Here is a 14,453-nt window from a genome sequence, read left to right as displayed (position 1 = left end):
AATAAGTTTATCAGCAATAACACAACCAGCAGATGTTCTCCATAGTGTGAATTGAAGCAGAGATATTGCAAAATTCTTAATGCACATTAGACCACAAATTAAACCTTCATTCATATACATCAATCGGCCACTTGGCAAGCCTGTCTTACCAGCATCATAACGACACTCCGATTTGCAATAGGTAAAAATGGAGGCAGTTACCTGCATTTGAGTGAATAATGATAGCATAAATGTTGTCTATATATTATAAACATAAGTAGAACACAATATATAGCGTATGTCCAAAAGCCCTAATATAAATCATTGCCTGACATGAAGGTTTGGCCATTTTGATGTGACTGATAACACCGATAGCACCATATATTCTATGTACATACATACGTGTTTGCATTGTCCATTGTATTATGTTATGTATACACAGGCCCACATCATCAGGGAGTCATCATCATCATTCACGGATACAGTAGTATTTCTAGTATACTATCTACAGTTGAAACGTCGTAACTTTGTATAGCTTGAATTATTTGTGTTTAAGGGGAGTGGTGGCTCTGCTTAGCGGACGGGTTGCTGCGCTTTTGCAGCGGTATCCCTAATAATCCGCAGTAAGATACATGAGGAAGTGAATGCCTAGAGTGATGCACTTTGTGTTTCCAATTATTGTTGCGCAGGCTAAATTTTTGCTCTATATTTGCCGGTTCGGTCAACCAGCATTCATAGAATTCAACTATAGAATGGTTTAAAATAGAGGTAGAGCAATACCATTAGCTACAGTGACTCATTTTCATTAACTTCTGGTTAATGATATAAGAAGCATCCCATACCTGATCAGGCCGAGTATGAGTTCTAGTCTAATGGTTATTCCAGGAACGGTAAACTTATTGCAGTATTTGTTGATGACCAGCACTGAACCAGCATTTAATAATGAACAATAAAGATTGTATGCTGTTTAAACGGTGCCAAATCATTCGCTTTCAGATGACAAGGTTATTGTTGTGAAACTGGTATTCACACAAGGATAGCTATCAATCATATTTACGTAGGAGTGAATGATGTTGCCAAACTATAGAAACAGAAATAAATTTGCAATTATATTCTACTAGCTGAAATTACTATGATAGCAAAACATTCATGATATACGCACTGTTGCAAGAGTTTGTGTTCTAGCAGCAGATTGTACTGCAGTATAAGAGTTCTAACAACTTATCCAATACATAAAAACAGTTATGATGGAGGAAGGGAGATGGGTTTACTAGGCTATCAAAAAGATGAAACAGTATTGCAGGCAACAATTGCTTAGCTCTGCTTCAATGGATGGTAGTGGAGTTTTGCAGTTTATTGTCAAATGTCTTTAAGAAGTTCTAATCATTTGACAGTTTATTTATTAAATAAAATCTTGTTAGATTTAAAATATGTGAAGTCTGTTAAAAGGATGATCAGTTAAGAAATATTGGCTTTAATGTCGAAAAGAATTTACAGAATTCATACCAGTCTATAGCAACACAATATCTGTGATGTTAGCTCTAGGCAGCTGCACACAATATCTGTGATGTTAGCTCTAGGCAGCTGCAGTCGCTAAGATAGAATTAAAGGTGACACTATAAATATTAAATAATCAAACATAAATTTATCAGAAGAAAATTATATAATTTGTAAGCATTAAAAATTTAAGCTTCATTAAAGAATGTCTAATAGATATTTTTGCTTTTGTATAACTTGAGGCAAGTCACTACACACATGTGATACGCCGAGTACCCAGTAGCTGGTTTATCTAAAATTGGCGTATTCAGAGAAGCTTTCTGCATAAGCACTCAGGACCTGATAGATGAACTCATACTGCTTCTACAATACACAAAAAAACGTAGCAGTAGATATGTTGTGACAATTGACACACACTCTTTTAGATAAGCCGTTAGTTTGTTTTTTGAGAATAGATAGAATTATATACTAGCATTAAAACTCTCAGGTCGATTTCCTAAAGACATAATTGCCCGACGACCATAATACTAAGATTATTTCGCTATTGGATTGATTTAACAAAGAGGTCTACGCCTTGTGAAAATTGTTAGCTGTTTGGTTAAAACGAACTCTTTTTGAAAAACCTTTTACCACTGAGTTGTTGATCAAAACAGTTATGAGTACGTATCAAAAACATATAACTACGTCAAAAATAAGATGATCAGTTAACAACAGTTCTAATGGCTTTAAAATAGTTGTTGTTTTCTGTAATTGCTTCTAAAGCGAAAGGTAATGATGCACCACTTAATCTAACAACTTCATGTTCATAGCTAAAATACAAAAAACTACAGTTTTGTTTTTTCCAAAGCTGGGCCGCATAATACATATTATTCATAAAATTGGTGTTAAAAAAAACATTTTTAATAGCGTAAGCAAACATTTTCTCTTATATCACGCCCTTCAACATTTGAATTTTTGTATGTTAAATTCTTCAATTTTAGTTTTGTTCCATATTGGCATACTCTCTAAGCTTTCAACATGCATAGTGGTTAGTTGGTATAGTCTCTGATCGTAAAGTAACAACTTGTTTATGTAGAAAATTGTAGAACATACAAAGTAGGGAATGAACTGAGGCCGTCGGTGCTTGGCCATCACCACAGGGTTATAGACGTCAGCCTCTTGCTCAGCTTTCAGTTTCTCAATGGCGTTATAAGAGATGATAAAGGTGCCACATCGAGTCGCCCCATTGCTGCAAGTATAACCTCACGGCCTTAAACGTTTAACACCAAATTTGGCTCACACTACCTGCTCATGGGTGACAAGTTATAAGTTGACTCTTATTGAGTGACATCTTATCATGCATATGATGGAAATTTAGTTCTAATTGAATTTGAGATAGTTCAATCGATTGCTAAACAATACAGCCAATCGAGTACAATTGAACTGTAGAAAATTATCTAGAATGTAGCTAAAAAGAAAAGCCTATTGGTCTCAATAAAAATATCAAGTCTTGTAGAAATTTATTCACTACAGATTTTCCTGTAAATATATTCAATTAACAAGCTGTTGTATTCATTAGATGCGACCCTAATCATAAGCTATTATCCGATTGTCATTAATACTGAATATATTAACGTTTTAAGATAGCAGGTAGAAACTGGAAGAGTCATTTATTACCCATAATTCTCACGTTATATCCAGCATAGAAAGCGGCAATACACCTAAACAATATTGATGTCTATGCATAATTGATACGAAATAATGCTAACTCAAACTAAGTAAATAATGCAACATCTCCGTATCAGTTATATACTCGGCTCAAACTAAAGCTTCTGAACATACAACTGTGGTAATAAAATATTATATCGATACCATCAATACAAGTAGCGCAAACCAAGAAAACCAAAGGTTTATCTGAAACATAAACAAAAACCTCTGAACCAATTGAAACATTTAGCATCTTACATCATACGCAATATTTAACACGCTGAGTTATAACTTAAAAGTTAACGTAAAAGGTTCATAACATAGTGAACGGTATTATTGATACGAAATAAGGCTAACTCAAACTAAGTAAATAATGCAACACAAGGGATTTTAACAATTTTGCTCTGAGTTTGAGAAAGAAGTCTTTTTACCCAATAGTTTACTATTTATTAACACAGAACTCTACAGCTTTTTGTTTTGCATTTGCTCCGATTTAACTTGGGAATGTTACCCAACTATTAATTTTTTTAAGTCAAAATTACCGTCCCAACTTGTTTGAGTTTTAAAGCTATTTTCTCATCTGTGGTTGTTGATTTACCAAATAGGGATGTCAAAGAGAATCTAAATCAGACTGTGTCAATAATGACAGGAGTTTTGAGCAAAGGACCTTATAGCAAAGTTCATATGACAGTTAGACATTGGGCTTAGAGGACCCTTTGCCAAATACGCTTGAAGGATTTTACGGCCACTAAAAGATAAGCCAAAAGTATAGTAACAGCATGTTTATTGGGTAAAAGGTTTTACTACAAAACATAAATAAAATACTTAAAGAATGCGCCCAATTACTTTATTTTAATGTAAGTAGGTCAAAAAGCTAAGCATAGCAAAAAAAAGTTGTTCAAAGGTTGTCAGCAAATATATTCAAAAAAATTAAATTTTCACATGACTCGATTATAAACTGAAATTTTGTTATCAATATTTGATGGTTCCTTTATAAAAATTCCTTCAATTTATTATTTCAAACTTTCCAAATTTCAGATAGAAATGTTTTTAGTAATCGCACTTCCCCAGAGTAAACTCACTAATGCTACACTTCTTTGATGAAAGACTACTGAGGTAAATGCTTAGTTGATCACATGACCTGCTGTCGAATGCATGACAGTGAACCCTCCATCAGCCAAAGGTCTGGGTATACTGTCAGTGTAGTAAAATTATAACATACTTGCAAGTGATGCAGACTCTGTTGTTCCCTGTTTGCTGTTGTTTTTTCTCAAGAACACCTTGTAATTGGATAATAGTCTCAGTAGAAGGTATGTCCGTCTCCCATTCCGTGGCAACAATAATCTGAACGCTTGCTGCTTTCATCTGCAACTCACAAAAACATAACTGTAAGCTTCATAGTATAATAAAAAAAGTTAGTCTAGCCAACAGGAATAGAAAAAACTAGAAAGATTAATCAACATTATAGCGATATCCGTATACACAAAGTTGCACTATGCACAAAAACGACAATCGTGAACCAGCAAAATATGAGAAGTTTTGTTGAAAATGGTTGGAACATAAAATCATTGCAGGATAAATAAGGTCATTTTTGTTTTACTATAGGCTAAAATGGATCACTTTTTAATGTTTTACTGACTATAGGTTGAGCTACGCATATTAAAGGTTGACTTGCAACAAAATTCACATTACCGTTATTTGATATGAAAAGATTCACCATGTCTTACTCTGTGGTGTTGTAGGTGCAAAATATGTGGAAAGGTGATTACAAGCTCTTAAAAGCTCAAAAACGAAAAGAAAATCGCAGCCACACGAGACCGCCGTAGTTTGGATTCCCTTTCCAAAACGGCTCAAATGTGATATAGTTGTAAGAGATGGTTTCTGTTTATACTTCCTTGCAAGCTTACTCATCGAAATATTTTCACAAATATACTTCACACATTCAGTAAAACTATGTCTATTGTTCCTACGTGTCTATTTTATCATCATTATAATGCTGTCACTTTTAGCAATGATATCTTATAACTTACCGTAAAACTCATTTAATTTTTTAGCCTTTGCTTGAAGGAGTACACGTCTTTGTCTGATAATCATGACGAGCCTGTTGGTCACTTGTGATAATCGAAAAGTGCTGCAGAAATTATTTGCGAAGTATTGGGTCACACGATCAGATTACGACTTGACGATTAAACCAGGCCAAAACAAAACTGTAAAGTAGCGAGCATCTATATTTAATAGGGGGGTCTTCGGTAAAACCCGAAGTGTTTGTCATAAACTAGTACTACGATAACTTTTATATTGAGCTTTGTATCGGCCTTTCAATTCACGTGAGAACATACGTGACAAGACGATAACCAAATTTCGTGGCTACGTCATCGAAATAAAGAGATTCCAATCTACGGCGGCTGTTCGTTTTTGAGCTTTTATAAGCTTGTCATCACATTTCCACATATTTGGCACTTACAACACAACAGAGTGAGACATGGTGAATCTTTTGATACCAAATAACTGTAATGTGAATTTTGTTGCAAGTCAACCTTTAAGCAAAGGATATCTGGATAACTTTTGGTTGTTTTCGAAGCTATAATGTCTTTCCATAAAAGAGAGTGCATTTATTTACGACAATGTGTGTATTTGGACTGCATAGATTTACAATATGCAAAGCATTCCCAGAAAACATAATTGTAGCCACTTTTTCAGAAAACTGTGTCTTTGGAGTTGTCTATACAGTTTCACTGTTTACTTCATTTCACATGCCACTCATTTCAATCACTTCACCTTCAGCGGTGATGATCTGTTTAAAACTACAAACTGATAGAATACAATTGGCAGCGCTGACATACATTCTCAGGTTCGACTCTCAGAGAGACCTCTGTAGTCTGGCCAGACTGTTCAGTGCTGATACGGGAGATGGTATATGGTTTGACAACCAGACTCTCACCATCTTTCCTTGGATAAAATGGTACCTAAATACAACAATAGCAATCAGATGAGCATGTATTTTATCAAGCTTTTTCTCAAAGGTAGCATGGCATCAGAGTTTTTGTTTTCCACAAATAATTAATTTTTGATTACTGTGCAGATATAGAAAACATTTAGAACAAGTCTTCTTTCATATTTATAGTTTTAAAGCATTCAACCATCATTCTTGAAGTGCAGTCAACTTGAATGTATCGTAGCATTCACAATCACCCCCTATTTTAATATCTCACTCAAAACATGCAAGGCACTGCTATCTGCCTTTAGGCTATCTAAATAATGTTTTATTCTCTGCACATCCACAACCGAGCGTATAAAGTGTTACTTCTGGGCCTTTGAGAAAGAACTACGATATCCATTGGTACTATTTTATAAATTCCTACCTGCGCTCCTTCAAGCTGAGCTATCACGTTTATATTTTGGTCAAGAACCATTTTCCAAAAGTCAGCCACAGTGTTAGACAGGGGCAGCTGGGTAGCTACCCAATGATTCTTTTCTCTATGAGCCTGAAAAGTAGTTTTAATTGAAGTTTTAATTCGTGACCGAAAAATGGATTTTGCTCTTGCAATTTTTTTTGGTGCTATGTGTCCTCCTTACACATGCATACATTTCTCTTAAAGCTGTAAAGAAGGAAAGTTTCAATCTTCAAGGCTAAGTTATAGCTCTTAGAATACTTGAGCAAAGAAATACGTTCATGTGGTACAAATGGGCATTTTTATATTTCTACTTTTTGCGAAAGCCTGGTTGTTCTGCATTTACTGGCAGCACTACCAAACCAGCTAGTTCATAACAGTTATTACTCTAGCATCAATCTTAAACAGTGTCAGCTTGTGGCAATAGTTTAAGCATATTATTGACTATCAGCTTATAGCCTTATACGTAAGAATTTTCCTGTAAGCGGTTCTAGACAGTCTTATATACATGACTTTTATGTTTTAAGCTAATATACTGTAGTAGTTATTGTAAAAAGTTTGAATAATAGGTATCGAGAGTAAAATTTTATTTCAAAAGACAAGATTTTTCTACACTTTTGTGAAAAAATAAATTGTAGATTAACTCATTGCAAGTTTATTGTTATTGAGTAGTTATAAAGATTAAAGACAAAGTAGTTATAAAGATAAAACCTTGTAGGTAAAATAGAAAGCGGTAAGATGGAACAATTATTAAAAGTAATCAGACTGAGTGCTCTGATGTGTTGTGCTATAAATAGGATGACGCTTTTTTTAGCAACAAGTAGATCAACAATGTGGAATACAAACTTTGCTGATCAAGATAACTGGCTTTGCTTAGCCATCTTGAACAAACAACCTTTTAAGCAGTTTGGAAAAATGTTTTTGGTTAAATATGACATTAAAATAATTGATTGGGAAATGAAATTTTTTCCTGTAACAGAAGACGTTATTGACAACAAATAATCAATTTTCTATGGCAATATGGAATGTACTGCGAGTAGCAAAAGCCTTAAAATTGTGGCTGTAAAGAGGAAGGAAGTAGTTATCAGTTCAATGTGTATATAACTCCCCGTGAAACCACAATTTATCTTATTAGTTCTAAATACTGCCTAAGGCTATACGTTTGATTCAAAATCAAAATAAAGACTATTATGTTGTATATTACAAGTGGTTCAGCACTGTTCACATAACAATCATTTATATATTGTTAAAAATGTTAATTATACTCGTAAAGAATACTCACATCAACGAGGACAGCATTGATATAGCTGTCACCTCCATCTCCAAGGAACAAACTGCTATGTGAAGCTACAATGTGCAGTCATTACAGTTAAACATCAAGATACGTGTAAGTAAGTATAGATAGAGACCAATATTTCTCTGCATAACCTGGAATTTTTGAATAAATCCTCTACTTGCTTACTGAAACTGCGGCTTATTTGTGATCAACACTCCAACATGCTTGTAGAACTTGGCTAAGTGTTCTCAAGTTCACAGAAATAAATACAGAGACATCTGACCAATCTTTTTCATATGAAGTACATGAGCATTGTATAATTGAGTAAAAGTTAGCGTAGATTTAATCACTTGTCTGCAGCATAAAAGTTAAATATTTAACTGGTATTTCAGAAAGTACCTTAAAACATGCCATTTGCATCAGATTATTGGATTATATTTCTTCAATGAGCAGACAAAACAATCAATATCCACTTTTACTCTATCAAACTGCAATTTGGCTATTTGTATCATCTACGATAAAAGAGAAACCACAAAACATCTTCAAACTAAAACCGCTTTACGAAACACTATTGTTTTAACTGCCTTACAAGAACTGTTAGAATGCTGTGTTATAAAAAAACATATATTTTATTAACTGTTAACCAAGTGACATGAGATTACCTTTAAATCCAAATGTTTTCATACCAAAGTTTCAATATTGATTTGCACTCACAATTTACACAAACCAACTGATAAGTCATTTAGCCACAAACCTGCTTGTTGAGGTCAAAATTTCTTTTCATTATTGATTTATACTTTTAATTTGCATGTAAACTACTGTATAACTGGCAGACCTTGTTAGACAACAATATACATGTTAAAGTCAGCATACATATATGTATGCTGACTTAAACATGTCAGAGGGTATATATACTCTCTGACTGCTGCTAAAGGTATACATATATCTCCAAACTCGTCGACACAAAACCATGAAAACAATTAAATTCATCAGCATCTTTAGCTCAATCCTTTTTGAGCAGGAGTAAAAGGTGGTTTTACCATGAAAACTTATAATTAGCTGAAAAGAAGAGTGGGAGTAGCCCTTGTTCAAAGAAGTAATTCAATTGCCTCTGCCTCACGAGAAGCTTCATTTTGCCTCTTCTCTGACATCACTCTAGACTAGGTTTTACGAAGTTGCTTTGCTCTGAAGTTGCGGGTGTGTGCTTCACCCTTTCACATGTTTAAATGAATACACTCAACAATAGGTATTACATACCACTTGACACTCTGTCATGTAATGTTTGGCACTAAATAACAAATGATAGGTGATACCTGTCGCTACATGGTGAAATAACTACATAGCCTTTTGCACTACACAGTGCTTGTCAAAGTATGCCATTTGAAATTGTCATTAGCAGATAAAATTATACAGCGTCTGGGACTACATTCAGTCAAGATATACAGAGCAAACAACACTACATGACACCTGGCACTATGGAGCACCGGACATGACATAATGTTTCATATCATATTAGACGCAACACTACCTACTTCCTGGCAGTACACAATACTTGACAGTATTTATACCTTGGTACTTCATAACACTTTGCACAACATAATACCTGGCAATATTTCAGAGAATCTATTCTTCTCTCTGTTTTCTGGCTCTTTTCCCGCACTGCAGTCAAACTTGGCCAATTCCACTCTTTGTTCAATGTGCTACAGTAGCAAAAAAAAATCTTTTGCGGAGCAAAATCAATAACTTTTCATCCAATAACCTCTGTAAAAGATTTTTTCATATTTGGCTAGACTGGCTATATCTAAAGTTTAAAGCTTTGATACCCAATAAACAACTGAAAACAGCTCCAAAAGAAGAAAGATTGATTGAACTGATAGCAAGTTGACACCACTGCTAGCTTGGTGACATGACAAACACTAACAGCGAGTAATTTCACTAGATATTTACTGCAGAGAGCACAAATAATGACAGCTACTGTGTATCATCCCTCAATTTAGAACCATTACTTAACTGTTATGTAGACAAATAACCCTACTGTTTTGTTTACATTTGGCATCAATACATGTAGAGTAATGTAATGGTGTTTGACAACTCTGAAATTTACTGTTGTAAAACTAATCAACTCAATACCGCATACACTGAATTTATTCAAAAGCCAAGCTCTATTAATTAAATTGGACGACTTGATTTTCAGAAAAATTTCCTAAACTTCGTCCTGAACTTTAGTAATGGAACTACAGAAGATAATCAAACAGCATATAATTCTAAATTGAACTAATGCTTTCAAATAGGTGTCATGATCATGAAAATAAAGCGGCATGATGGGTCAAAAATACTATTCAGAACACCGCTTTTAATCCATCCTTTTCACCCATATAGACAATCATGCAGCTAAGCAACTTTAGAGCACCACCAGCTTACTTTAGCTTAGGTGGGACCTAGCTGAAGTTATCACAGACTAAAAGATAACTGAACTGTTTGCTAATGCTTTCTAAATAGATAAGCTAGTGAGAAAGTTCTTTGTTACATAGCTCGGGTTGGTGATATACCAAAGGTTAGCTCAAGGGCGTGTGTGGTAAAGGATTGATTAGAAACCAGTTTTATTTCATGAGTGGTAAGAATGATGTCATATTCTTGTACACAATGTCAAGGACTTTTAACCAGCCTGAATATTTGCCCGTTGGCAAATATCCAATAGGTATTATACCTCCTTCTAACTAAAGTCAAAGCAGTCAATTTTTTATTGAGAAGCTACACAGATCTATGCAATTAAAAACAGCTAGCTACCTTTTTTGAAACCCTAGTCAAACTAGAGAAGGATTTCATTTCTTGATTCCTTATAAACGTTGAAACAACCAAATTGAGTTGCCTGCACTTTTTAGCTAAACTACTTGGTATGTTCATTGAAAATTGGAAAATTTACTGCAATAAACCTGCTGATAAGCAACTATGGGAATCTTATAAACTACAGTGAAGCCAAGCATTGAACCTTTAAAATTTAGCTATCACTATCAACAAGTGATTCAACAAATTTATACCTTCTGTTTGTTGTTTCTGTTCCTATCAATCTGTGCAATAATAATAAACGTGCACTTTTGGTGCTTTCAGCATGCTGTACCACTGATATCAGAAAAACTTGATTATCCGTTTTCATCGCCACCATTCATTATCTTTTTATGGTGTCTAGCGACAAAGTGGCATCAGCTACCACATGAAAACAGCCTGAATAAAAGGTAAAAGGTGGCTGGCCTCAACATGTGTACTGGATGGATAACACCAGATTAAAAACGTTGAATATTCTTAATCTGCCATACAGTCATGAGCTAATAGTGGGACAAGGAGTTGACAAGCAGAAAGTATAAGAATTATCAGAAAAGTTAATACTTTAAGTCAACCTTTTGGACTGAGAAGAGGCTGAACAGAGTCAACCAACAAAGAGCATCCATTAGCAAAATAATCGTATGCCCTATTATGATATAAAATTGTATTATTATCATTATTATTGTGTACCCTATTATTATATAACATTATACTATTACTATCATTATTATTGTGTACCCTATTATTATATATCATTATACTATTATTATCATTATTATTGTGTATCCTATTATTATACAACATTATACTATTATTATCACTAATATTGTGTACCCTATTATTGTATATCATTATACTATTATTATCATTATTATTGTGTACCCTATTATTATATAACATTATACTATTATTATCACTATTATTGTGTACCCTATTATTATATAACATTATACTATTATTATTATTATTATTATGTACCCTATTATTATATATCATTATACTATTATTATCATTATTATTGTGTACCCTATTATTGTATATCATTATACTATTATTATCATTATTATTGTGTACCATAATATTATATAACATTATACTATTATTATTATTATTATTATGTACCCTATTATTATATATCATTATACTATTATTATCATTATTATTGTGTACCCTATTATTATATAACATTATACTATTATTATCATTATGTACCCTATTATTATATATCATTATACTATTATTATCATTATTATTGTGTACCCTATTATTATATATCATTATACTATTATTATCATTATTATTGTGTACCCTATTATTATATATCATTATACTATTATTATCATTATTATTGTGTATCCTATTATTATATATCATTATACTATTATTATCATTATTATTGTGTATCCTATTATTATATAACATTATACTGTTATTATCATTATTATTGTGTATCCTGTTATTATATATCATTATACTATTATTATCATTATTATTGTGTACCCTAATATTATATAACACTATACTATTATTATCACTATTATTGTGTACCCTATTATTATATATCATTATACTATTATTATCATTATTATTGTGCACCCTATTATTATATATCATTATACTATTATTATCATTATTATTGTGTACCCTATTATTATATAACATTATACTATTATTATCATTATTATTGTGTATCCTATTATTATATATCATTATACTATTATTATCATTATTATTGTGTATCCTATTATTATATATCATTATACTATTATTATCATTATTATTGTGTATCCTATTATTATATAACATTATACTGTTATTATCATTATTATTGTGTATCCTATTATTATATATCATTATGCTATTATTATTATTATTGTGTACCCTATTATTATATATCATTATACTATTATTATCATTATTATTGTGTACCCTATTATTGTATATCATTATACTATTATTATCATTATTATTGTGTACCCTATTATTATATAACATTATACTATTATTATCATTATTATTGTGTACCCTATTATTATATAACATTATACTATTATTATCACTATTATTGTGTACCCTATTATTATATAACACTATACTATTATTATCACTATTATTGTGTACCCTATTATTATATATCATTATACTATTATTATCATTATTATTGTGTACCCTATTATTATATATCATTATACTATTATTATCATTATTATTGTGTATCCTATTATTATATATCATTATACCATTATTATCATTATTATTGTGTATCCTATTATTATATATCATTATACTGTTATTATCATTATTATTGTGTATCCTATTATTATACAACATTATACTATTATTATCATTATTATTGTGTACCCTATTATTATATAACATTATACTATTATTATCACTATTATTGTGTACCCTATTATTATATAACACTATACTATTATTATCACTATTATTGTGTACCCTATTATTATATATCATTATACTATTAGTATCATTATTATTGTGTACCCTATTATTATATATCATTATACTATTATTATCATTATTATTGTGTATCCTATTATTATATATCATTATACTATTATTATCATTATTATTGTGTACCCTATTATTATATATCATTATACTATTATTATCATTATTATTGTGTATCCTATTATTATATATCATTATACTATTACTATCATTATTATTGTGTACCCTATTATTATATATCATTATACTATTATTATCATTATTATTGTGTACCCTATTATTATATATCATTATACTGTTATTATCATTATTATTGTGTATCCTATTATTATATATCATTATACTATTATTATCATTATTATTGTGTACCCTATTATTATATATCATTATACTATTATTATCATTATTATTGTGTATCCTATTATTATATATCATTATACTATTATTATCATTATTATTGTGTATCCTATTATTATATATCATTATACTATTATTATCATTATTATTGTGTATCCTATTATTATATAACATTATACTGTTATTATCATTATTATTGTGTATCCTATTATTATATATCATTATGCTATTATTATTATTATTGTGTACCCTATTATTATATATCATTATACTATTATTATCATTATTATTGTGTACCCTAATATTATATAACACTATACTATTATTATCACTATTATTGTGTACCCTATTATTATATATCATTATACTATTATTATCATTATTATTGTGCACCCTATTATTATATATCATTATACTATTATTATCATTATTATTGTGTACCCTATTATTATATAACATTATACTATTATTATCATTATTATTGTGTATCCTATTATTATATATCATTATACTATTATTATCATTATTATTGTGTATCCTATTATTATATATCATTATACTATTATTATCATTATTATTGTGTATCCTATTATTATATAACATTATACTGTTATTATCATTATTATTGTGTATCCTATTATTATATATCATTATGCTATTATTATTATTATTGTGTACCCTATTATTATATATCATTATACTATTATTATCATTATTATTGTGTACCCTATTATTGTATATCATTATACTATTATTATCATTATTATTGTGTACCCTATTATTATATAACATTATACTATTATTATCATTATTATTGTGTACCCTATTATTATATAACATTATACTATTATTATCACTATTATTGTGTACCCTATTATTATATAACACTATACTATTATTATCACTATTATTGTGTACCCTATTATTATATATCATTATACTATTATTATCATTATTATTGTGTACCCTATTAT

At 30.6% G+C, this 14,453-nt stretch overlaps 1 protein-coding gene across 1 annotated transcript in view; it reads right to left on the bottom strand.

The window, feature by feature from the left end:
* Nucleotides 1-1,764: 1,764 nt before the first annotated feature.
* The window catches only part of LOC137400410 (receptor-type tyrosine-protein phosphatase epsilon-like), a 34,781-nt gene continuing 22,092 nt past the window's right edge, over nt 1,765-14,453 (bottom strand). The window contains 7 exon segments of the mRNA XM_068086740.1: nt 1,765-1,944; nt 2,569-2,704; nt 4,385-4,527; nt 6,006-6,128; nt 6,525-6,733; nt 7,833-7,901; nt 9,434-9,530. Coding sequence (XP_067942841.1) covers nt 1,765-1,944; nt 2,569-2,704; nt 4,385-4,527; nt 6,006-6,128; nt 6,525-6,733; nt 7,833-7,901; nt 9,434-9,530 — 957 coding nt within the window.

Source organism: Watersipora subatra, chromosome 7 (genome assembly GCF_963576615.1).
Source record: "Watersipora subatra chromosome 7, tzWatSuba1.1, whole genome shotgun sequence".
In the NCBI taxonomy this organism is placed as follows: domain Eukaryota; kingdom Metazoa; phylum Bryozoa; class Gymnolaemata; order Cheilostomatida; family Watersiporidae; genus Watersipora; species Watersipora subatra.
The sequence above is the reverse complement of the archived record's forward strand: the minus strand, read 5'-3'. Positions and strand labels throughout refer to the sequence as shown.